The sequence below is a fragment of the Haliotis asinina genome, chromosome 5, assembly GCF_037392515.1.
Source record: "Haliotis asinina isolate JCU_RB_2024 chromosome 5, JCU_Hal_asi_v2, whole genome shotgun sequence".
NCBI lineage: Eukaryota > Metazoa > Mollusca > Gastropoda > Lepetellida > Haliotidae > Haliotis > Haliotis asinina.
In genome coordinates, this window is record NC_090284.1 from 72,499,065 (window position 1) to 72,525,154 (window position 26,090).

A 26,090-nucleotide genomic window follows, 5' to 3' on the forward strand; every position below is an offset into this window, starting at 1 on the left:
TCCAGTTATTTTCGTTTTTATTACTGAAATATTTACAAATAAATATTTTTGCTAAATTTACAATGAACTACAAACACAAAATTTCAGAGTATAAATAATATTTTATGGGATCTTGATGGATTAAGAGACTGTCAGTGAATACAAAATGAACACATGTTGATTAACTGTACAAATATAGTTTACAAAAGAGGGACAGAAAATATCACAGAAAAAAGTATGCAGTGCAATGTCATGACTAAACAAGCTTACTGCAGGCATAGGTTGTTGACTCTACAATGATGTCCAAGAATAAAACTAATTATAAATGTTCTGTTATGATGCATAAAAAAAGTCCACAGTACTGAGACCCCTGACAAACCTAGTCAATCTGGACCATGGGAGAGCACCATTGATGGTTGACATGTTACTTTACAGCACATAGAAATATCTTCCTTGGAACATCCTGCTTGCCATTTCAAGAATACCATTATCATCGCACTTTGCCGTAATTACCGAGAAACTATTGCTGATCAGATGCATGTTGACAGTCACCACAAGTTTTAGCATCTAACAATCTTCCAGCTTACAATAATAAAGACTATGAGTTGAATGTATATGTCTTTGTTCTGGAGTGACCATGAGCAGTAATACTGATTTGACATATGTGAGACGGTTGGCACAGACAGCAGAGGTTTGGGTAGGCCAGCACTTATATCAGTAGTTGCACCAGCAGCAGCAGCTGATCTTAGACCCGAGCCTGGAACTTGGCCAGGTGAAGACCATGTCGCAGTCTGTCTGCATCTAACTGACGAAAGTAGGCATCATCTTCATCCCGGAACATTTGCTCCTGATAATTTTTTATCTCCTGTTCCATACGGCGCCGCAACTCCTTCTTCATCTCCGCAAGCACCTGCAGCAGGAAAAATATTCATCTGTGAGGACAGCATGTCTCAGGTACAAATTTATTCAATATCAGTATTACTGTGATTCAAAGGACAGAGGGTAGGGTACCTGTCTGTGTCATGCAGGTTATAGAGTTTCAGAGGAGAAAGCAGAAACAGAAGCAGACTAACATCTCCCTACTCACCTTTTGTTGAGCCTTGTCCCTGATTTCTGTCTCCTTCCTCTCTCGTGCAACTTTCTCTGCCAGCATGGAGAACTGGTCCTGGTAGCTGCCATAGTCAAGGGTGAATAACCCATAACATTGCTAGACTAACAACAAAGCACATGAGCTGTGGCAGAATGAACCAAGTGACCCTTTGATAGAGATTGTTGGTAAGTTTGTATGTCATCATCAACCCTGCAAGCTGTATGGTCTGATTTCATGCAGAGCATCAAGTTTCTGTAAGCGTCAACTACATACTTATGTTAATTCCAGACACAATTTTCTATGATATATTATCACCTATGATGTGATGCAGCCATGTACATCAGCAGAAACAATGTCAAGGAACATTATCATGTCAAGGATACTAGTTCTCCATGGACTGGATCTCATTGCTGCGCTGCTCTGCATGGTTGGACCGCTGCTCCCGGGCATATCGCCGTACCTCCTGGATCCGTTCCTTCTGAATGGCCAGGCACTCATCAAACAACTTCTTGAAGATCTACAACACCCCACAGTACATGTAAGACTGAGACCTACCAAAGAGGCACTGAGAAATGAGAAATTGTGAATACCATGTATAAATAGTCTAAACAACCAAATTAATGAGACAGCTAACAGACTGACCATAAAATGGGCCGAACAAATTGTTAAATCTAACTGACTGACCTGCTCAGAGCAATGCTGTTGCACAGATGACAAGCTGAAAAAGTCTAATACAAGAAAAATTCGATAAAATGGCCCCCCCAAAAGAGAGAAAAATTCGTGAACATACCATTTCCTCTTTTGTCCTTCTCTTCAACATCTTGGATCTCATGCGGACCTGATATTCATTGTAGTACTTGCGGGCACGTGCAGACTGCATGCGTTTCTCGTGCATCTTGTTCCGTACTGATGCAGATTGAATGCGCTGGTCTTTTATGTCATGCTAAAATGTGAGAAAAGGTGACAATATGTCACTAAATAAAGCAGTCTCTACATGGCATGTCCTTGTATTAAATGAAGAAGTCTTACAATACAATACAATACAATACAATACAGTACAATAGGTTGATGCAGAGGATATTCACCCCACTGAATGACAATGTTCACTTGGAAAACAATGTGAAGACATCAACTGAAAAATACACTACAGACATTTGATGGGATGACTAACAGCTTCAGGGTGTGTGGGTTTGTGAACATATAGGGCTAACCTGTCGCTTGGAGTGCTCCAGCTGTTTTTGCACCATCTTGGTCAGGATTTCATGTCTCTTCTCTGCTCCCTCCACCTGCTCAGATACAAACACACTTTACGTCCAAGTCCACAAAATGATCAAACAGGCTAAAATGACTTAAATCAATTCATATCGCTCATGACAAATACATACAAATCATTGACTTGGTAACCTACAGACATATATAAAGAGAATAAGCGATGTTATATATCATATCAAAATATAATGTACCATGAGACAAGGTACCAATATTTTGCTATTGACAATGAAACATTGAAACACAAACCTGTTTCTGAGCTAGACTCTTCTTGCGTTTGTTTTCCTCATATGTGCGAGTGAGTTGTTCGATCTGTGAGATACCTCGTCTCCACAACTCATGCCAGGTGTGCTCTGACAGATACAGGTGAGGGAACTCCTCAAGTAGTACAGGCATCAAGTCCTCATCCTCAGTCAGAGTCACTGTAGACAAACCAAATGGCAAATTCAGAAACCAGCATAAACTATCCAATGACAGCTGAAATTAGTGCTTCTCCTACTGTTTCAAATATTTCTGTTTTATGCCTACTTACTTGCTCTTTTAGCAACCCCTGTCCCAGAACTGTGTCTCCTCACTTTGGTGCTAACAGCTGGCTTGTTGGTCCGAGACTTCTTGGTTGGCACCACTGCGGGAATAGAGCAGTAACATGAACTTAACATACTGTGCCACTAGAACACTCATCAGTCCAAAGTGATCGCATACAAGGATATCTGGACAAAGTGCCACATACTAAGAAGCCATATACACAGATGTCAGCATGCAGTGATGACACACAGGCACAGCAGTACAGAGTGAGTGAGTGTATGGGTGAGTGCGTGTGCATGCGTGAGCCAGCGAGTTTAGTTTCAAGCCGTTTTTAGCATTCCAGTATTTATTAATCCAGCAATATCATGCCAAGGACACCAGAAATTGTGAAATTGTTCCCATGTTCAGAATTGAACATGTGCCTTTGGGTGATGAGCAAATGCTTTAACCACTAGGCTATCCAATCTCCCCACGAGTACAAAGTGACCTTATACTGATGTCAGTAGAAAGTGATTGCACACATAATGTCTCACCTTTTATTGTAACCTCCGACCTTTTGGGTATTTGCTGCTGTACCTTTGGTTTTTGTGCAGCCCCAACTTTGTTTTTCCTTAGCACTTTCTTCTTGAACTCATTCTCCTGAAACATTAGCCAAGTTCCACAACAAAGTGACAGGTAGGTACCGCAACATGGAACTCTTCAAAGGAGAGTACATACGTTTTTTTCATGGTATGAAGGACATCATTGTGAATCCCATAGAGATGTCATGCTATTATTTTTATCGGGATATTTAGCAGGGACCACTGACTGAATATTTCTTTATCCAAAGGATATTTGATTTGTTTAAAATTGAATGCAATCTCATAAAACACATTACATTGTTGATTTTAGGAAATTTAATGGAATATGTTAAATCAAATAACCAGTGTTTGAGCAGAACTAATTAAGCAATCTAATATTTGCTCATTATAACAGGCACTATGATTAGAACCTACAGTCTCTTTGGCATCCTTCCTGCTGCGGGACATCTGGTCTTGGAACTCCTCCTCCAGGTCCTCCAGATCTTCTTCATACATCTGCTTCAGGATCTGCAGCACACACATACATTCACATATGTACTCACGGAAACAACTATGTGGACACATGAAAGTACCGGAGGACCTTTTTTATTTCCAGCATTTCAGTCAGAGTGCAATACACACCTCGTGAAGAAACCTTGAAAAGAATAAAGGAACACTTGTACTTTCATGTGTTCCCTTATTTATTCCCATGAGTATATATATATCGGCTTAAGTTTGTTTGTTGTTTAATGTCACAATCAATATGGTATATGGTGACAGTCTGTAGATAATCTACAATCGGGATCTGCAGCAGGGATGGAAATAATTCTTGAATTGCTAATGTACCCCAGTAGAGTGGCACTTGTAAAATCATTTGCCCTGATAATTTTTCCTCTATACAAGCCGATTTTCTTGTTGATTATTTAAATAAACAATATAATTAACAATTGAAAGTCCACTGGACATCGGTACAGCGTGATATACAAATTAGCTTGTCTGACAGAAAAAAGCACTAGACTGGGACGTCGAGCAATGGATTATTTCCACCCCTGTGCAGCAAACACATTCAGGATCTGCACATGCATCTATCACTGCATTACACAATACAAATGCTAGAAGATATAATTACCTTGGTCTTTTCACTATCAAAAGATACACTATTTCAGTGCATCCAAGTTCTACTAAAGTTAACTTTTACTTTGCTAGCATCTCGCAGTACCACATATCAACAAACCTGAGTTTTCTTCTTCTGTGTTTTGTTTTCTTTCAATAAATGTTTTCTAGTGTCCATAAGTACCCCTCTTGTTTGTTTCTTTGCTTTGTTTGGTTGGGACAAAATGCTGGAAGTTGGTGTCTTCTGCTTCCCACCCTGGAAGCGCACCTGCTTAGGGGCTGCTTTGGCTGTCCTGTTGCCAGCAGATGGCTTCCTGCTGCCACCAGTCACTGTACTGTCAATCATTCTCTGGAACCTAGGACAATGGTCCACTCAGTGTATTTCTTTGCCATGAAAGAATTTGTACATGAATTCAAAGAATTAAATTCTCATCCTAATGAACATAAACAGTATACAAACAGCTGTCTAATACAGCACAACTTACATACAGCTGTCTAACACAGCACCACTTACAGGGGGCTGTCTAATACAGCACAGTTTATGGGGGCTGTTTAATACAGCACAGCTTATGGGGGCTGTTTAATACAGCACAGCTTATGGGGGCTGTTTAATACAGCACAGCTTACAGGGGCTGTCTAATACAGTACAGCCTACAGGTGGCAGTCTAATACAGTACAGCTTATGGGGGCTTTTAATACAGCACGGCTTACAGGGGCTGTCTAATACAGAACAGCTTATGGGGGCTGTTGAATACAGTACAACAGACAGGGGTAACATATGGTATGTGGAACCTGTCTACACCGGCACTTGACAGGACTGACGAAATAATCAGTTCACTAATTACATGTTCAAGTATACCCATAGTGAACTAAGATTAACCTATCTTTGTTCGAACCATGTAGTTTCAACACAGAATCAATTTGTGACAATACACATTCAGCCGACTCCTTGCCATGCGATGGATTAGACAGCATGGACTACAGTATAAACACATGTTCTGGCAGATTGCTGAGCTATTAAATTATGATAAATGTACCAGCCACAGACAAGACTGAGATTTTATGCCATTGTTGACAAGATGACAGTTTTGACAGCTTCTGTTGAATAACATATGATACATGAGACTACTTTCTAAATGGCATTATGTATTCACAGCTGTCTAATGAGTGAACAGAGGAGTGAACTGTGTAGTGACAAGACAACAGGAAGTAACACATGATTTAATGTAATGAAGTCCCCACCTCCTCCTGAGACGATCATCCTGTTTCCCATTCTCTAGCTCTGTGTCACTGAGGTAGCCAAGGTCAGTGTAGCTGCCATACTTCTCTCCAGCTCGAGTTGGGGCAGACAATGACTTGGCTGGCAAAGGACGGCGTTTAGGCTTGATGTCAACACGAATCGTACCCGATTCATCACTTTGACCCCTGAATGAGTATAGACAAATCATTCCTGTTAAGGGACAGTTCATGATTTATCACCAGGGGGGTGCGATGAGGAGAGAACAGAATGTACAGAAATGTTAGGGGGGGTGGGGGTCAGCTATTTTCTTTTCAATTTATTATTTTAAATAGGCAGGGGTCGTGTCATGTGTTTTGTACATAGAATGCGGGGTGGGGGCTTATTTGTTTTGTCCCAAGTTTTGAAGGGGGGGCTACCAGATTTGTACAGTGATAAATTAAGTACGGTCCCTAAGCTGTACTGAAGGGTAAAAATATGAGATATGGTCATAACAGCACATACCATGTATCTGAAAGGAACCTATCATTAGCTGAATTTGGTTCACATGCAAAGGCCACTTCTTGAGTCCAGTGACCAGTCATTGCTTTGTCAACCCAATGAAAAACACTAGCAAAGTTACAAGGATCAATTTTTCAATGGTTTCTGTTAAGATGTAGCTCATGAGCCTCTGAGAAGGTGGTCACCCAGTAAACAACGGTTATGTAAAGATGTACGACTCAGTTTCAACAGTATTTACCGTGCATTTCTGGCAAGTTTCTCATGACTGACATCATTGCTGCTGTAGGAATTGTCATCAAGGAAGGACACTTTCCTGCTAGCGGTACCTGGAGAAACCTAAAACAAAAAAATATGGTAATAACTTATATAGAATTCATGACCCATGTGGTCCTTCAGCTTAAGTCCAGGGCACACACCAACAAACAAATTTAATATTTAGGTTTGTATTAGTGAGTGAGTTTAGGTTTATGACGCACTCAGCAATATTCCAGATATATGGCAGCGTCTGTAAATAATTGAGTCTGGACCAGGCAATCCAGTGACCAACAACATGAGCATCAATCTGCGCAAATGGGAACCATTGACATGTAACAACCAAGTCAGCAAAACTGACCACCTGATCCCATTAGTCGCCTCTTACAACAAGTATAGTTGCCTTTTATGGTAAGCATAGGTTGCTGAAGGCCTATTCTACCCTGGGTCAGGTTGGTGTTAAAGTACAGGGCTTAAATTTTTTAAACTCTCTTGGAGCTAGGACAGTTGTAAGAGCGATACATTAGCGCTAAGACAGCTTAAAAAATTTAGGCCCAGGTGTCCTGATGGTCTCAGCATTAAGGTTAAGCAGGGTCATGTATTGTTTCCTTTCTAAAAAACGCACACCAGAAAATATTTTCTGCTATAAAGGAACAAAATAATAGTTTTTTTCACAGTAAGTCATCTGCTGAGGCTTGAAGAACAGAACCTGCTTTGACATGTTTTCTCACTGAAATTTAGCAAACTAGGACTCACAGCAAGTCTTGAGCGAATGAGATCTGTTCGTCTCACAGTGGCATCTCTAGCAGCAGCATTTAGGTCACGTGCAAGGTGGGGATCCTCCGTGTCCGAGGCTTTTGTAATTGGGTCCCTGAATAAAACAGTCTATATGTGACACAGCAAAATGTACAATGATGTATCAAGAACAAACATCTGTCTACATACACCATGATTGCCACATATACATACCCATAGCCAAGTTTCCTGGATGTGGGATAGTCTCGCACCAAATCTCTATCTAGGGGTGTTCTGTAGTCGGTGAGGGCATCTCGCTCCAAATTTGATCTGATGGGGCTGGTTCGGACTGCGGCACGGACATACGCTGCTGTCTGTGACACCAGACTATGGAGATCTGTATAAGATGAGGCTAGGCCCTTGGCTGCAAGGGGTCGAGAACTGGAATGAAAAGTATCAGTGTCAGTATTACAAAAGAATGATTTGTGATACTTCCTTAACAACAGTATTCCTGAATATGTAATTTTCTTAATAAAATTGATATTTTATACTTATTGTGACTCATGCTTAATTGCTTTATCTCCTCTTCCTGGCGAAGGTTGTGGAACACCTGAAATCCCAAGAAGTTCCCTTCTGAAAGAAGAGGATGTAAAATCACACTCACCCAAGTATTACCTCCCTTTTCCAGCGCACATGGTACTTCACTCTCTCCTGTAATCGCCCGACACGAGAATGCGAGAATTCAGCATGTCTGTGAGGGGCGACTGGGAGGGCTTTAGCTATGAGTCAGGATAAGTATAAAATATCAATTTTATTCAGAAAATTACATATTTTTCCTTATCCTGACTCATGCTTAATTGCTTACAGAATCCGATGGAAAGGGCGATGGGTCAGGCCACGCTGGATTCTGTGTCATTTGTAAATTACGTCCAATAATTCCCCTCCTCCGCTAATGGGAACATGTAACGGCGATAATTCAGTCTTATACTTCTCATATTCGCTGTAGATTTTGTGGGGAATCACATTCAGTCGAAAAGAAGGTTTTGTTGACTGGTACATGATGACACTCATAAAGCTAGTGTCCTGTTAGTTTCTGATGCAACTAAATATCACGATATAACAATCAAAACTAGTTGCAACCTTTTTTCAGGTGTAATTATCTTCAAAATGAATGCAAGGTCATAAGCACATATGTCTGTTCAAGATGTGCGCATAGACTTCCCACCAAAATACTCTGCAGAGTGTCTGGCTTCCATATGTCACGTAATAAATCGGGTGAGTTAAGTCACCATTGTCGGGGAACTGTTAGTTGCTGAGCAATGCCAGATGAATGACTGATGAATGCCAGAGACGTCCTCTGTGGCTATGTCTCACAAATAATGGTTGGTGAATACTGCATTTGAATTCCAAAAACAGCCTCCATAATAGTAGATAGCATGCAATTACCATGTAGCGCTAGTGTAGAGGCTAGAGCTCTGACTTCATGAGGGTTGGAGGCTCGGAGTTGGAGCTCATGTGGGTTGGAGCTTTACATGCTTTAAGTATAAGCTCTGATCCATACTGAGATAGTGTTGTGGGATACTTCCGTGTGTGTCTCAGTAGATATAGAACCATTGAACCATTGTCTTCTAGACTTGGTAAACGCAATGTAAACTTTTCAATACTCTCACAGGACATAATGATAAATCTTGTGTATCATGCGGTCCTAAGATTGAAGACAAAGCCGGTATATGGAACTGTCTATCTGGTTGACCAGGCAGTTGATTCTTTGCTATGAAGTCCCATCTTAGACCTAAATGAGCTGTTTCCTGGTGACTTGTGTCGAAACTCGTTCGATTAAAGCCTAGAGCATGAATTTCTGATATTCTTGCCGCTGTAGCCAAGGCATGTAAAAATAGCGTCTTTTGAGTAAACATTTTAACTGAAGTTCGATCACGTGGTTCATATACATCACTAGTGAGAAGTTGGGAGTACAATATTTAGATCCCATGCTGGAGCTCTAAATCTGTGTTGTTGACCTTCCAACTTGAATGAATGTAATAAAGCATTGAGCTCTGGTACTTTAGTCAATTTGGTCCCTGTTCCCATGGGGATGACTGAGCTGAGAGCAGCTAAATATGCAGATAATGTAGAACACCGTTAAACTGACATAAATGGCATAAATAATCTGCTATTTGAGCATGAGTTGCCTTGTTTGCCGAAAATCCTTTTTTCCTGGCTTATGTCTCAAACCATTTCCACTTGTCGCCATAAAGTCTGCGCATGGATTTCTGTAATGCTAAGGTGACTGCTTTCGCCGCTCTCGCTGAATATCTTCTGCCTTTCAAACAAGTTTTAATACGGTCCATATGTGAAGACGGAATACTGATGGTTGGCTGTGTATTCATTTTGTGTGGGGATGAATGAGAAGATTCTTCCACTCTGGTAACTGTAGTGTTTGTTGTCCTAGGTCTTCTATAAGTGTTGGAATCAAATTTCTCGTTGGCCAGTAAGGCGCAACCAAAATCAGTTGTAACCTCTTGGTTTGTCTGATTTTCTCAATGACTTTTGGTAACAGTACTTGTTTCTCAATGCTGTCGACCAGTGGTGGATGGCATGAATGACCACGTTCGTCTCCAACTAGTTGATGTGAAGAGCCTGTTCCTATTTGTTCCAGATTCCTGCTGCTATCTCGTTTGACACATGAGCTCCCCATCTTTGTAGGGATGAGTCTACATAAAGGTGGTTGTTGAATACCGGCTCTAACATATAGATTCCTGCGCAGACATTCGATCGCCGAGTCCACCACATCAGAAAAGGCTTTAGGCTGTCTGGGAGTGGAATCTGTCCTCTGTTGAAATGAAGATTCAAGAATCGTTGTAAGGGACACAACTGCAGTCTTCCACTTTTGGTCATATCTCGTGCTGACGTGAGGAAGCCTAGCAGACACTGCCATTGTCGAAGTGTTAGCAGAGAGAGTAGAGCTTGCCGAATATATTCTGAATGGAAGGACTGTCCATTGATAATGCTGACCGTTGAAAAGGAAACGCAGTTATCTTCTGGATTCTCGATGTATCGGGATATGTAGGTATGCATCTTGTAGATCTATACTGGCTCGATAGTCTGCCTGTCTGATGAGGAGTCTTATTTGAGAAAGATGTACCATCTTGAAATGTTCTGGCTTCCGTAGAAACTTTTTATTGAATTCCTTCATGTTGTAAAGTTCTCTCTGGAATTCTTCTTCGGCACTAGGAAAATTGGAGAGTGAAATCCGTCCGTTAGATTCTGTGGCTGTATTACTTCTACTGCTCCTTTCTGCAACAGTGTTGATATAGCATCGGTCAACTTGTTTAGTTGTTTGTTTGCGTAGATGATGGGAGTTGGTTGTTTTGTGAGTGGGGTGTATCCTGCAGCGGGATCTTGTAGCCGTCTAGTAGAATATTTATGACATAGTTGTCATTGAAGATTCCCCAATTTTCCAAGTAGTGTTGAAGACGCCCACCCACTTGAGACAGTTGTATGGGAACAGCTGGGGGTGGAAGACTCCAGCCGTTATTTCCTCTGCTGACCCTTGACAACCTTCCTGATGCCTGAGAGCATTTATTACCTCCATATGGGCGACAAAATGAAGAAGACGATTTCTCCCCTGTATCGCTGAATTTCTTGTCCCTCGCTCTCTGAACCCTGGAAAACTTGGACTTGCTAGTGTAACGTTGATTTGTCTCTTTAAGGACAGAAGTAAAATTGTTGATGGATTTTATCATCACAACTTCCCTTGAATCTTGCTACCCCTTCAATCGTTCTGTCGTATACTGTAGGTGCAGACCATGGGGCTTAATACAAGGGCTTTGTGAAGTTCTCACTCCATGAGGTGGCAGACAGAAGCCCCTGCCTCCAAAGTAGATTAATTCCCGCAATGGTAGAATCTAAATGCTCAGACAAAAGTTGCTGATCCTTCCTGTGATGATGAGTGCCGACAGGATCATCCTCTCTTCCTCGTTTACTGGGTTGCTACACTTAGCGATGAGAGTCTCGTTGATGGCTCTAGATCGAGCTTATCAAAAATAAAGGTTCGCTTAGTGTCAAGTTGCGCCAATCTTTCGTCTTCCACCTTGTAAAATCTATTACAAGCTGGGTTGATGACTTTATAGCCTTCGTCGACCTCCGGCGCTCTGATGAATGGCTCCATATTATGAAGAGGGAAACGACATGTGTTAAAAGGCGGCACATGTTGCTGTTGAAACTTGGTTGCTGTCTTGAATGCTGTAGACAAAGTCTCAGTTATCGTAGATACAGGAGCTATCGGTGGAAATATTAACGTATAAATGTCGTCATTCTTCATTATGTAGGTTTAAACCATCTGTGATCCATGATGTAATTTCATTCTTCCTAGAGAAAGATGAATCCATAGATTGTCGACGATCCCCACTGCGTGAGTAAGTCCGAAGGGGAGGATGACTGCATATGACGTCTTCTATAAATAGCAGAGACTCCAGGAGACCTTCTCCGCTGTTGCGTCCATCCACGAGTGCACTCATGTGACCATGTGACGTCACTCACCTGAATATAGTTACTTGTGAGAGTGCACTCACTCGGCAAGGGTATATCCTTCTCTGTGCTGCGATCTGATGATCTGGACCTGGATCTTTTGGAGTGGGTGCGTGCATGCACCTCCTCTTCATCCTCAGACATGAGTATCGGTCAAGATGAATGCTCTCGCTGATTCACAGTCATCGTTGTTGACGAGTGCAGTCGTATTTCTTCTTCCAATCTTCATTCCATGAGGTTCATCATATGCATTGTAAATTGTTGCATGAGACGCCTGCGTCAAATGCATTCAGTGCGTGCATTGACGACTGTGTTGAAGACTTGTCTATGATGCCCACGAGTTCATTCGACATCTGCAAGGTCTGTTGAAGATGAGATGTGTTCTGAGATGTTGAAGATGGCGTCGGCGTTGATCTAGTTGCCTAAGCCTGATGCATGGTGTCTTCACCCCGTATCATTAATGGAGACTCGTCAAAATATTGACATTCTTCTAAGGGGACTATCTTCCCCACAAATGACTACTTTATCTGCGAGGGATGATTCTGCGATGATCTAGCAGATGACGACTTAATGTCTCAACAGATCATCTCTTCTGAGTCTTGGGAGGGGACTCGCCCGACCCTGGATACGACCTTGGAGATACGTCTGGCTTCTCGCTGGAATGAATCTCAACATCAACAATTAACCGGTTACCCGACATTATCTCAGTAGACTTAGACATGGATAATGCGAGCTGATGTTGCTTGTCTCTAGCACATCTATGAACAGAGCATAAATATAATAAAAATTCTGCTTCATACAATTTAATGCAAAATACACAACAAATGTGAGCAGAACACACCGGTATGTGCGGATCAACTAAGAGTCGTAATCTGCTTTGAAAACACAATTTCATCAACCGAGACTAAGTGAAGTAGCATGGCGGTCAGCTGACCATGTGCGCTGGAAAAGGGAGGTAACACTTGGGTGTGTGTGATTTTACGTGTGATTTTAAAGATATGGTGAACAATATGGTCAAACCTTGCTGTCAAATTCTTTCCTTTTCAAGCTGAACCACGGTAGGAGAGCATGTGAATAATCAGACAAACCATGGTCAGCCATATCCTTGGGCTTACTAAGTGAGTGAGTTTAGTTTTATGCCGCACTTTGCAATATTCAAATGGTCTGTAAATAATCGAATCTGGAGCAGACAAATTGGTGATCAACAGCATGAGCATTGATCTGCACAACTGGGAACCGATGACATGTGTCAACCAAGTCAGCGAGTCTGACCAGTCGATCCTGTTAGTCGCCTCTTATGACAAGCACAGTCGCCTTTTCTAACCTGGATCTTCACAGGGAGTTGGGGTTACTGTGCCACACATTCAGCTGTGAGTAAGTCTTAACTTCCCACATACAGTAAAGTTCACTTATAACGTACACGCTTACAACGAATTGCCGGTTACAACGAACAAATTCAGAAGTCCCGACTGATTTCCTGTATATTGTTATGAATTAACTACCGTATACACCGAACACTGATAGTGCGAATTATCTGTTACAACGAACAAATTGACGGGTCCCTCTGTGCTATTTCACGCGTTAATTGATGTGTTTACAACGAACAGCTGATCCACTCGCGTGTCATCTCACGTGTCACCAATTAGCTTGTGAAAACAAACAGGCTTCCTCACATGGGGTCAAGGGGATACTAACATAAACTTACCTGTGAACTTTTATCATATATTTAATCTTGTTAATCTTGTTGACATTGTCAAGGCATAAATAGCGATCTGGGAAGTCATTCTCTCAAGTCAGCATGGAAGGCTTGTCACGGAAACGTAAAGCTCTAGATCTCAACACAAAATACCAGATCATCCAAGCTGTAGATGCAGGCGGAAAATCTAAGACTGACATTGCAGCAGAATTTAAAATTCCCAAGTCCACATTAAGCACCATACTTAAAGACAAGGAGGCGATCATCTCAAAGTTGCAGTCAGCAGAATATGGAAGCAGTCGGAAGAGAATTCGAGTTTCCAATTTTGAAGATGTTGAGAAAGCTCTGTTTGAATGGTTGAAGTCTGTGTGGAGTGAGAATATTCCACTAAGTGGCCCGATACTTCTTGCGAAAGCTGACGAGTTTTGTGTCAAACTTGGACATACAGATTTCAAGGCCAATCAGTCGTGGTTAGAGAGATTTAAGAAGCGACGAGGGATATGTTCAGCCATGACACACGGAGAAAGCTCGTCTGTTGACAGCAAGTCAGTTGATGATTGGCTGATGCCACAGCTTCCAGTGCTGCTGAAGAACTACTCGCCAGAAAACATATTCAACGCTGATGAAACGGGACTTTTTTATAAGCTTGTACCACAGAGAACGCTTCACTTGAAAGGGGACAAATGCCACAGAGGAAAGAACACATTACTGTTCTAACTGCAGCAAACATGAGTGGTACAGAAAAACTGAAACTGTTAGTCATAGGGAAGTCAGAAAAGCCACGGTGTTTCAAGAATGTTCGAAGTTTACCAGTGGACTACAGATCAAACGGCAAAGCATGGATGACCTCTGATTTGTTCACTGAATGGGTGAACAAGCTCGACCAATCAATGAGGAGACAGAATCGGAAAGTTTTACTGTTGATTGACAACTGCCCTGCCCACCCACGTGTTCCTAATTTAAAGAATGTGACAGTGGCCTATTTACCACCAAATACGACATCGAGAATTCAACCAATGGATCAAGGGATCATTGCATCCCTTAAAAGTAACTATAGGAAACAGATGATGGCAGATCTGATTAGTGCCTACGACAAGAAGGTGAAATACGAAGTGACATTGCTGTCTGCAGTCACTAACATCCACCGAGCCTGGTGTCACGTGACCTCTCAATGCATTGTCAACTGCTTTAGAAAGGGAGGGTTCAAGTTACTGGAGGAAAATGACATGGATCATTCTGAATTGGATGAAGATGACATACCCCTTGCAAACTTGCGTGGAATGTGGGGAGAAGTGACTGACATTGCTAATGTACCGGCAGAGGTGACACTCGAAGATTTCTTGAATGCAGATGAAAACATTGTGACCACAGAACGACTTACAGATGAAGATATAGTTACGGCCGTGAAGAAAGACAATGAAACAGTTGATAGTGATGAAGATGACAGTGAGACAGTGGCAGAAATGGAAGTGAAGACGACAGCAGAGGCAGCAACATGTTTAAAACATGGAAGAGACTTTTTCTTGTCAAGACCAAATGTGCCGTTGTCCGTCTTTGATAATATTAATGATTGTATGCAAGCTCTGGAATCTATTCAAATGTCTGCTCGTGTTCAAACTAAAATTACCGATTTTGTTACAGATGCATAATAAAATACATGATCGATGATGAAATGAATGATCCATGACAATTATATGTTCGTTGGTTTTGTCTTATTTTATTTTCCGTGTGAACATGATCTTGTCTGAAATCAGTGGCGTGGTGACGATTCTTGGTAATTTCCGAATATTCACGAACATTCCTGAATCGCTTACAACGAACTTCGCTTACAACGAACTGAAAACAACAGTCCCTTTGAGTTCGTTATAAACGAATATTACTGTATAATCATACTGACAGTCACTGTAGTCGCCTAACATCGGAAACAGGAGACATTTTCAGCCCTTGAATCCTAGCTGGGTTGAATCTTACGACTAAACAATACACTATAACATATTTACAAAGATTCAACTAAACAATACACTATAACATATTTACATGACAAATGTTGAAGTAGGAGCAAATGGTATATGTTTCTAACCTGAGTGTTCCAGCGGTAGGTGCAGTTGTGGTTGCACCTGTTGTTGTCCTGGCTTGTGTTTGCTGATCAGAGTACTCCACAGGTCCAACTGTTGCCCTGAGTCGATCTTTCTCTGGTGTCTGGTGCCTACTTGGCAGAGGAGCTGATGCTGAAAAATCTACATAGAGAGGACCATGCATAACAGCTGACATCTTGCTTTACCAAAACACTGAGATTCAAGAGGAAACAGTTCCAAACATCACATTTATCACAACTTAGACAAACCTGTAGAGGTTTCCAATTCTTTGAAGAGAATCATCCTTGGGATATATATATGCATTTTCTACTTCTGAAAATGTCATGTGACAGTTGTATCAATGTTTTAATAGAAGACTGTACAATAAACAAAAATTCTTTTTTGTTCACTATATGGCCTCTCACCATGGGGAATCACCCCTCTTCCACACATGTGCAGCCAACCAGGCAAGCATCTAAGCCTGTATCATCATTCCTTCTGCTGAATAAATCAGTGAACAGAATTGCAGGGAGGTGTGGGGCCCTCTCCCAATGACAATTCTCTTCAAAGCATTGGAAACCTCTACGGGTTTACCTAATTCTTTTCATAGAGATCATACTTGGGGTACATGCATCAACTCAGACTCCCAAAGATCGGATGCTAGCGAGGAGGGAAATCTCCTTCAAGAAAACTGGCTTCAGCTTTGGGCCATTTTCCTGACACTGACAGGCTGCCCAGAATACATCTTTTAGATCGATTGGCATAAGCCAATCACCAGGCTGAACAAAGGAGATCACTGAGAAAAGTGTCACCATCTTGAAGGATGGAACCTCTAACATGCGATTCAACCCCTTGAGGTTGAGAATGCAGTCCTGCAGTCCTTCTTCGGTATGAGGAAGTTCGTAGAATAAAACCCTGCTCTCTCCTTGCCCAGTGGTACACGCTCTATTGCGGACTTGTCCAGCAAAGCCTGAATTTCATTGTGCAAGATACTTGAAAATGACTGATCCGAACGGTAGACAGCACCCAAGAGTTTTGTATTGTCTTATCCCACTCTGGTAGGAATAGGGAGAGATGACCACCACTGGGATATGAGGGCGTAAGTAGTCCCTTGCAGATGCACTGGCTGAAACTGCCTCACTTGCACAGCCGGCACATCCAACAGAGGTTCGGGGCAGACTCCCTGTGACTGCGAAAAGGCTGCTGGCAGCTAGACAAAGAGGTCTGCTCCTTGCTCTTATGTTGCGCCCTGGAGGAAGAACTTAGTACGGAAGCACGGGAGCAGGAAACCCGTGGTTGTTCCAACAAGGGACAAATCCTTAATGGAGGTTGCTGCCACAGCAGTGTTCAACATTTTTTATGGGAGCCACGGATTACCCTGTGGTTCGTGGTTTAACCGAATCCTCGGTATCACGAAGCGCGTTATTGCGAAGGATGACTGTATTACAACACTCAGCATGCCATGGAATAGCAACAGGTGTGTGAACCACAGGAAAGTAAGCATAATTTTAATACAAAGTCACATAAATTGAGACGCAACTGACTGCAAAGGCAATAAAATCATCCATACAGTAGTTGAGGACTCTGACATTCTTCAAAGAAGTTAATCAGAAGGAGTACTATCAAACTCCTGTGAACAGTAAGAGTGACAGCAGAACGAATGATGATACGGGCCTGGATGTTCAGCTGGTTGGCTGCGCATGTGTGGTACATGGGCGACTCCATATGGTGAGGGGCCGTATAATGAACAAAAAAAAAGACTTTTTGTTTACTGTTCAATCTTTCATTAAAACATTGATACAACTGTCAAATGACATTTTCAGCAGCAGAAAATGCATATATGTATCCCAAGTACAATCTCTATGAAAAAGAATGATCAGTTTCTAGGAGGTATTGTGTATTACTACCTGTCGCAGCTTTGAGAACAGCCTCAAGCTATTGGGTGAAGAGTATGCGAGTTGGTAAGGTTTTACTCTGCTTTTAGCAATATTACAGCAATAACATGGTGGGGACACCCATTTAAGGAAACAAACACAGGATTTTCCATGTGGCAAGCAGATGCTATCACCACAAGGCTACCCCACCACCACATTACAGAATATTGCAGCTATATGATGTTGTCTGTTATGAATGAAGTCTGGACAAGGAAATCCACTGATTGATGTTGTGAGCATTGATCATTTAGTTATCAAATCAACATAATCTGTTACTACATGAATATTCTGTTATGCCAAAACCTGGGTCTATTTCTAGAGACATATTTTCAGTCAAGGAGTACACCAGCTTATACTTGAGAATACCACAAAGAAAAGGACATTAAAGAAGACAAGACCATGAAACAACATGAAATGACAAGACAAGAACAAGACATGTTAGGCACACCTGACACATAAGATGGGTAATGATGGTACAAATGATGGGTGATGGTACGATGGTGAGTCACAGTACCACTGGATTTATCTTCAGAAGCCTCCACAGCTGTACTGGGGCCATCTTGTCTCCTCTTGGGACGCTCCCCAAGATGGTCGAAGGTGGATACTACGTCATCATGGGGCTTCTGTGGATGAACAAAAGCAGTCAGAAACACTTGCCAGGAGAATAGATAACTAAATCAACCATAAATTCATAGGCCTTTAAAGTTAAATCTCAGGAAAGCAAGAATTCATAGAGGAATTGCACTTCATCTTGACAACATGATGACTTACAGGATATGGTTTGAGCAATGGTCCATCTGTATCATCCAGACGCTGCTTTACTCTGTGTGCATCTCTCACAAACTCCTCAGTTGAATCAAGTCGGCCTAAACAGTGAGTATATCAATACAAATTTGCTGAATGTCATTCATTGTAAAATGATTGATAAACTTCCTCAGCACAATATATACCAACTGAACATGCTGAAAGAAAGCTTTCCTTCAGTACAACAGCAGTTATTCTTTATACTCTGAATCAGAACCAGTCTGACACAGATCTATTCCTTGTCTGGTCAACATTCTTAAACTTTCACACAACTTAATGGATAATGTTTGTTTATTATCATGTATAGTTTCAGAGTAAATTATTACACCATTCATATAGACTTTTACCTTGATTTGTATGTATTGAAACAATGCCCCAGACAAAAGAAAAGAAGTTGCAATCCATCAAGTTCTATGCTTCATACTGACTACTACAAAGTTTCACCATTGTTACCATGTTTATTGCAGTTTTGATGTACACAATCCTTTTATGTTCACTTCACTTGCAATATGATTGGCTGATCCAGTTTATACAATACATCCCCACCCTGTGTAGTACTGACCTGGTGATACCCATGTGTTTTCCTTGATATGAGGGGGAGGTGGGGACAGCCTGCATGATGAGGCTCCATGTTGAAGGTTCAGCTCCTGACTCCGGAGCAACAAATTGTTTGCTCTCTCTAGAAGGTCTGATGTTTTGTCATACAGCTTCTTAGACATTGCCCCTGCCAAGAGAATACGTAACACTGTAACTGTTAGTTTAAATAACCTTCCATAATTCAAAAAGTGTCTAGATTCAGTTCCATTCATGTAATCTCTGGAGATGTCACACAACAGCATGAAAATGATGGAATCTAGTGTAATAGATTCATAGTTATATCCTGTAGGTCAAATTAAATTAATGCATCACAAATTTAATGCAAGTGCTAAACACTAGTCCAAAATGCATCACGAAATTTATGTGAGCTCTGGAATCTGTGTTGATGATAAAAGGTCACATCTTAAATCTTTGATGTTTTTCATGTCTTTTCACACCTCTTATTTACCAAATATCCTGTACTGAGTTTGGTAAGCAGCAGATGGTCATGAGCTGACCTGCGATTGTAACCAGTGATAATTATCTGTGACTTGAGATAGCTGTAATGAATAAGTGACCTGTATTGGTGTAATGTGTAGTGTCAACATTTCCGCTATTGTTCAAAGGATATCAATTATTGTCGTGGAAATTAGTGCTTACTTGTCAATTAATTCAATGAGAGATGTCTATATTGTTATTATATCTGTATTGTTCGGATGAATGATAACCTGAAGATGACAAGAGATTTATGCTTTCAGTCTTTTATCAAGTTCTCAAAGAGACATGGTCAGACTGAAATGTGTCATAATAATAATGCAAGAAGAGAACAGATGCATTTTTCACACTAATAAAATACTTGCATTAATTTACAGTATTCAAGAAGACATGACAAACAAATGTGCATGGCAAAAGGATGCCAGCTACTCAATGGAGTATTCTGTGCTAAAATTCATCTGCTCCATTATCCTCACCTGTACCGTGTGTGAGGAGAGGTTTGGGAGATCCTGTCGGAATGGATGCAACCTCATCATCAGTCGTGGAGTGCCTGAAGAGTTGACATGAACAGTGTACACAAACATTGGATTCATCATTACTCACAACTATTTCCTGACTATCCACCTTTATGATCATCCTCGATATCTCCAGGGTATATGTTCCGATAAGTCTCCACTATACCCTGGACGCATCTACGGCTCTGCCTCATAAATTTATTACCTCCCTTTGCTGGCTCCGCCTTCTCACAGTAGCCAATCAGCTAGGCCGCCGTTATAACCGAGCTTGCCAGTGTCAACAAAGGTAGCGGTCGCAACTGCGAAGGTTTGCTCACAGTGCGTCCCAGATTTTAGGGAAATCATACAAGCAAATTGACAGGTCCGAAACTTTAAAACAACATATGCAAGAACTCCTTCTACCTCTTCCAAATAACCTCTGCATTGTTTCTGTTGCCTAGTATAATCGGTTAGATAATTCAAAAAAGGAAAGTGAGTTGTGATTGGTTCGCTCAACTTCCCAGCGTAGACACCTGATTGGATCAAAAGATGCGTCCAGGGTATAGTGGAGACTTATCGGAACGTACACCCTGGAGATATCGAGGATGCTTTATGATCAAAACCAATACAAGATCCAAGCCTTGCTCAAGGTTACTTGTGCTAATATACTCACGGCTTTCTTTATATGATTTATCAAAACAACAAACAGGTGCTCTTGTAATTTCATTAAGTCCTTTACCTTGTATATAGGTCTGTTATTTTTGCTGGCTTATCTGTGTGTGTTGCTCCTTGTGTGAGGTCAGATGGCCGATCCCACCTCACTTCACGACTTGACAGCTCATCAGTAACATCATGAGATGGCACAAAGAGACCTGAATTCTTAGTATCTGTTAACAACAAACATTACACATGCCTCAGAGATAATGCAAATACCAAAAAACACATATGTAATATAAATATAGCAGACATGTTAAAGAGCAATGATCTTGTGCAAATATGCTGTTTGAGTGTAGATGCTATCAGTCCTAAGTGTGAAATTGAGACAATGCATCCATGTTCCCAGGATAACTATCAACAGTTAAAAGTATTCATGAAAAATACTTAACATCCTCAGAGAAACAACCCTTGAAGGTCCTTCAGCAACCAATGCTTGCCATAAAAGGCGACTGTGTTTGTCGTAACAGGTGACTAACGGGATCGGGTGGTCGGGCTCACTGACTTGGTTGACACATGTCATCAGTTCCCATTTTCTGGTCCAGACTTGATTATTTACAGACAGCCACCATATGGCTTCAATATTGCTGAGTGCGGCGTAAAACTAAACTCACTCACTCCTCACAGAAACAAACTGGTCTTTGAGTGATCTCAACCAAATTTGCTAGGACATGAAAACAGTCAGTGGCTTAATGAATGAATGAATGAATGAATGAATGAATGAATGAATGAATCTCTTCGTTTCCTCTAGACTGCAGTCCGAAGATCATTGTAAACATATACATAAACTATTTATAGCAACATTACCACAGCAATATATTTACAATACATTCATATAGTCATATATAACTATATCATATGTGCAAAGAAAAATAATGAAAGGTCCAGAATGTAAGATTTAGAGAGGGAAGCAATGAATATAAGTATTTACAGAAGAGGACAATCATGCATCTCCATGAAATTTCATCAATATCGTTAGTTATTGGTAGTTCACCCCCAGAAAACAGTGACAACATTTCATCTTCAGATAGTAGTTCTATTTGTACATAAACATCCACCTCAAGGAGATCTATGAGTTTTGAAAAGGTGTTTCTGTTGTTCATATAGTGCTCATTGTTCAGTTTCAGATTCTTTTATACAACTAATAATTATTCTTCGCCATGACGATTTACATGGAAACCCTCCAAAATCTAGATAGTCAGTAAGATAACTGAAGAGGTTATATTTGAAAATGGTTTGAATAAGTGTATCACACATACTATGTGAGGCAGCTGTCCTATTTTGAAAGGTAGCTAGATGTACACAGAAAATATCTTTGAATGAAGAATCACCCTTGCTGTTGCACAGCTTTATCCCTCCATGCTCCACAATCTAAGGTTACCTAGGACTGAAGCAGAGGGAAAGTTCTTACTGAAGCCCTGAATACATGTGGCGAAATATCTCTGTGTACTTTCTATCAAACCATAATCTTTACCTCAATGAATGGGTAAAAGTTCACAACTGTAAAAGCTCGTTGGAAGCATCATTCTTTTTCATATTTTAACAGAAGAAGTAGGGTGGAGATCTTTACTGTTTAAACCAAGACTTTTTAGAGAATTTACAGATTGCCGTGCTTTCTGAGAGTATGAGGATACTCTAGATTTTGGGTAGAGATCAGACGAAAATATAATGCCTCCATACTTGACACATTCACTTATTGGTATGCCTGAGTCACCAAATTTGAAAGAATAATTACCCAGACGTTTCTTATATTTGCAGAAAATGACACAAGTGCTTTTAGAACCATTATACGTTAGACGCCACTTACAAGCATAGCTGTATACATTATCAAGTGATGATTGAAGACCCACAGAATAAAGTGTGTGGTGAAGATAACAGTATTTACCATCTAGGTCAGTGGAGAAGTCACTGTCTATTTTGTTGAGGATGATGTCAGCCAGCATGGCAATGATCTCCAGGAGATTCTGTATGACGACTGCATCCCCCTCCACGATGCTACGGCCACGAATGTGTGACAGTGAGGTGTGGAGGTTGGCAGCCAGCTGATCAATGATTATCTGGCAGTTGTGGATCTCATCTTCTTGAGTGATGGGGCTAGCAATAAGTCCTGTGTTAAAAAGTAATGATGCATAATTCAAGGTAAACTGTTTGATGCTGACAATTTTAAGAACTTTTGGCAGGACAAAATATTTTATACTTATCCTGACTCATGCTGAATTGCTTATTTTCTCCCTGTATGCAAAGATAGTGGAACACTTTGAAATCCCTTTGAACGTTCCATCTTTTCGAAGCGGACATAGATTACACTCAACTACAGGAAGCCTCCCCATTTCCCGCTCCATCGATCACATGACCAGCCATTGCCTGCCAGCCAGCATGAGTCAGGATAAGGAAAAATCTGATGTTTCTTCTCATTACAGCTTAAAGTAAACCTCATTTATCACTATTTTGGTTTATAAAGTTGGAACCAAACAGTAAGATTACCTTGGGGTGTTTCTGCAAGGAAACCTGTGAACAGATCAACCAGGACTGTTGAAGTAATGTCTTCCACACACCTAACTACTCGTGAACTGTTGCACTGCCTCAGCAGCTTGTTGGCAAGGGACACTGAAAAATGAAATACATGTATTGCTATGTGATCCCCTTTCCATACAGAAACATAGATAATGAGCAAAGTCAGATCATTGATATGAGTAGCTTCCGTCTAGCATACAAGTCACTTACACAACATATATTGTGATAAGGCAGCATATGTTATTATAACACTGTGTAAAGTCTTTTACATGAATGACAATCCTGTGTACATCTATGTTGTTGTTCTCTACATATGCTTTTTAGTAACCTGGTGTAATGCATACATGATATTTACATCAATTATAACCTTCTGCACATTTACAATGTCCTTGTATATATCCGTATATCCTTATCTGTATATCAAAACAAGACACAATCCTCTGTACACCTATATGCACATGTATATTACGTATATTTATTGCTACAAAATGGATGAAAATGTAACCAAAAAGAACATTAAAAAAAAACATTATTAAATGTTATTGTTGAACAATGATGGAATTGTGTTTGAAAACTACTAGACAGGAACTGGAACAAGAATGTAATCTAATCCATACAGTGGTGTAGAAGTTATTGCTTTTGCCTTTCAGAATGTGCTGTAATCCCGCAAAACATGGAAGTTGGAACCCTCTGGGAGGTATTCACACTATGTACGAGGTCAGCCATGTGTCTCTCTGTCTCTCTTAACATCAAGACCAGCAGCATTGCGAAGAGAATATTTTTATCCAAGAAACCCAGCTTAAGCATTTTGGGAAGCCTAACCATCGTCACTGCCAGGTAACATTATCAAAACTCAAATGACTGCTATTAACAGCATAATTTCATACTGACATCATATTTGTACTCCTATTTATACTCTACTGTGTCCTGCCATGGTAACCTTGCAGTAATTTACATTGATTTGTAAACCTATTTCATCTTATAATACAACTGTTAATTGCATAATTGGTTTTACAATGCATTTTTAGTGTATAAATATGTGAGTTCATTTGTAGCAAGTTGGTTAGCAGATCAGTTAACGCAAGGATAATATGAATGTGCATTTGACCATTACTTTTACTAACTTGCTAATGTGTTAAAACAAAAGGTTAGATAATAGAGGAAAAGCCTGACTTGCTTTAGCTAGTTGATAGTGCTAATTTCAGCATTATTAGACTGTAATAGGTGCCAAAATATATGCCGTATATTCACAAATATGCAAAATATCAGTGAGTCAATTCATAGTTCTTCCTGTAAACTTAAAGTCTTGGAAACCTTTCTCAATGATCATGACAACATTCATCATAAGAGCCACATTACATATGTGAATATGATCAAGATAAAGCATGTAATATGTTACAATGATCTGAGTTATATGTATCACTATTTTAAGAGCTGAAAGGGCTTGTACACTGTGCTTGAGTGACATACAGAAACCCTTCAACATATTTCCCTCGTAAATTTCCCACCTTGTAGCAAAATCAACATCACCTTATTTTTGGTGAATTAAATCTGTAAAACTATACTAGAACTACTTGGTTTCTGTACAGTAATTCAAATGAGAATTTTTGGTCATTACACAACAATCAGCATTCATGCAGCTGACCTACACATCACATGGTGGCATTCAATTGCGTAATCATGGTGATATGACATCATGTGAACTATTACTATTACTAAGTTCTTGATATATGTCCACCTTGCTGACTGATTTGCATTAATTTGTATCATGTGTATACAACAGCAATGCATTGTTGACATACAATGAACTTTGGCCTGTATTTCATTAGAATATCACACATTGTTAGCAAATGATGAGAACAGGTCTTCTGACAGTAATATGGTTCAGTGAAACATCACAACCAACTGACCAATTGGACTGATGGATTTTAGTAATAATGATAAAATACTTACCTGTACCTGCTTCCGTCAGTTCACTGGAAGAACCTTGAAAGCTGTCCATAGCTTGTGTTCACTGAAATAGAGAGGAATAATTCCATGTATGCTCAAATCAAAGCAAATGCTCGAATTAACTTTAATGTCATTGTCAGTAATAGTGATTAGCAAAATAAAGAGCGTGTGATGCCATGAATCCTGAACACAACCTGTATGTAGTATTACATTTTGTTACATGTAAGGCAGCTGACGACGCTCATGCATCTATACAAAAGTTGTAGGATGTGGGAATGGTATCTCAAAAACAATTCCCTAGCAATATAAGAATAACAGCGAGAGTACTTTTCAACACTTGTCAAAATGGTAAAAACAAAAGAACGAGATAGTTTTACCATGAGAATACTTAAATCAAAGCAGTCCAATTCATTGGGGAAAATGCTAGCACGGGAAGGTAAACGAACGACGTTGGAAACACCGAAAATCTTGGTTTGGGTGCAAGTTGACACATGTCGTGGACTAAACGAAAATGATGTTTGCTCAATCCTACGACAGAGTTATTCCAAATGCACATCCGCCTAATTACCTTCTTCCAATGAAGGAAGTTCAATCCGTTTCGCGCAATGATTCACGAAAATGGCACTTATAAAACAAAATCCATGCATAGGTGAGTGTTCACAAACTCGAACAGTACCGCTTCTGTCGTGTTTACGAATCGTCTATATACACGACGTCGTGTATATTGTGGTACAATATACACGACTGGATAATTTCCTTCCCCGCTTTGCAAGACGCGCTGTGATTGGTACATTGCTTGTACACCGGTTACAAGCCCTTGTGCCACCGGAGGACAAGCGCTACATTGAACTGGGCCCTGTCTCGTATTCTATTATCGCAATATTATATTTTTGTTTCTCGAATGTCTTTTTAAATAAATATTGTCCAATAGTAGGGGCTACGGAACTGATCTCCACAATGTATTCAGGCATTCCGTAGATATTTTTACGGGAACGCCAAGTTCACTCAGCCTCAAAAACGAGAGAGAGAGAGAGAGAGAGAGAGAGACGC

General features: G+C 40.5%; 1 protein-coding gene and 1 pseudogene across 2 annotated transcripts; one reads left to right on the top strand and one right to left on the bottom strand.

Annotated features, from left to right (window-relative positions):
* On the bottom strand, positions 1-25,815 carry LOC137285216 (centrosomal protein of 95 kDa-like). Of its 2 annotated transcripts, none has more exons than XM_067817490.1 (24): positions 25,609-25,815; positions 25,044-25,104; positions 23,061-23,183; positions 22,462-22,683; positions 20,602-20,749; positions 19,845-19,918; positions 18,860-19,021; positions 18,265-18,359; positions 17,942-18,116; positions 15,565-15,721; positions 7,496-7,702; positions 7,283-7,397; positions 6,513-6,610; positions 5,779-5,961; positions 4,658-4,892; positions 3,859-3,951; positions 3,397-3,502; positions 2,871-2,963; positions 2,588-2,760; positions 2,281-2,355; positions 1,860-2,012; positions 1,453-1,586; positions 1,067-1,151; positions 1-889 (listed from the first exon to the last, which is right to left on the bottom strand). In XM_067817490.1, exons 2-24 carry the CDS (start codon positions 25,090-25,092, stop codon positions 725-727), a joined length of 3,120 nt encoding a protein of 1,039 aa, XP_067673591.1. In that variant the 5' UTR covers positions 25,093-25,104; positions 25,609-25,815; the 3' UTR covers positions 1-724. The 2 variants fall into 2 exon arrangements, with proteins under 2 accessions (XP_067673591.1, XP_067673592.1); XM_067817491.1 differs by having other exon boundaries at positions 18,008-18,116; positions 25,609-25,773.
* LOC137283251 (tigger transposable element-derived protein 6-like) lies at positions 13,587-15,133 on the top strand (annotated as a pseudogene).
* Positions 25,816-26,090: the final 275 nt, after the last annotated feature.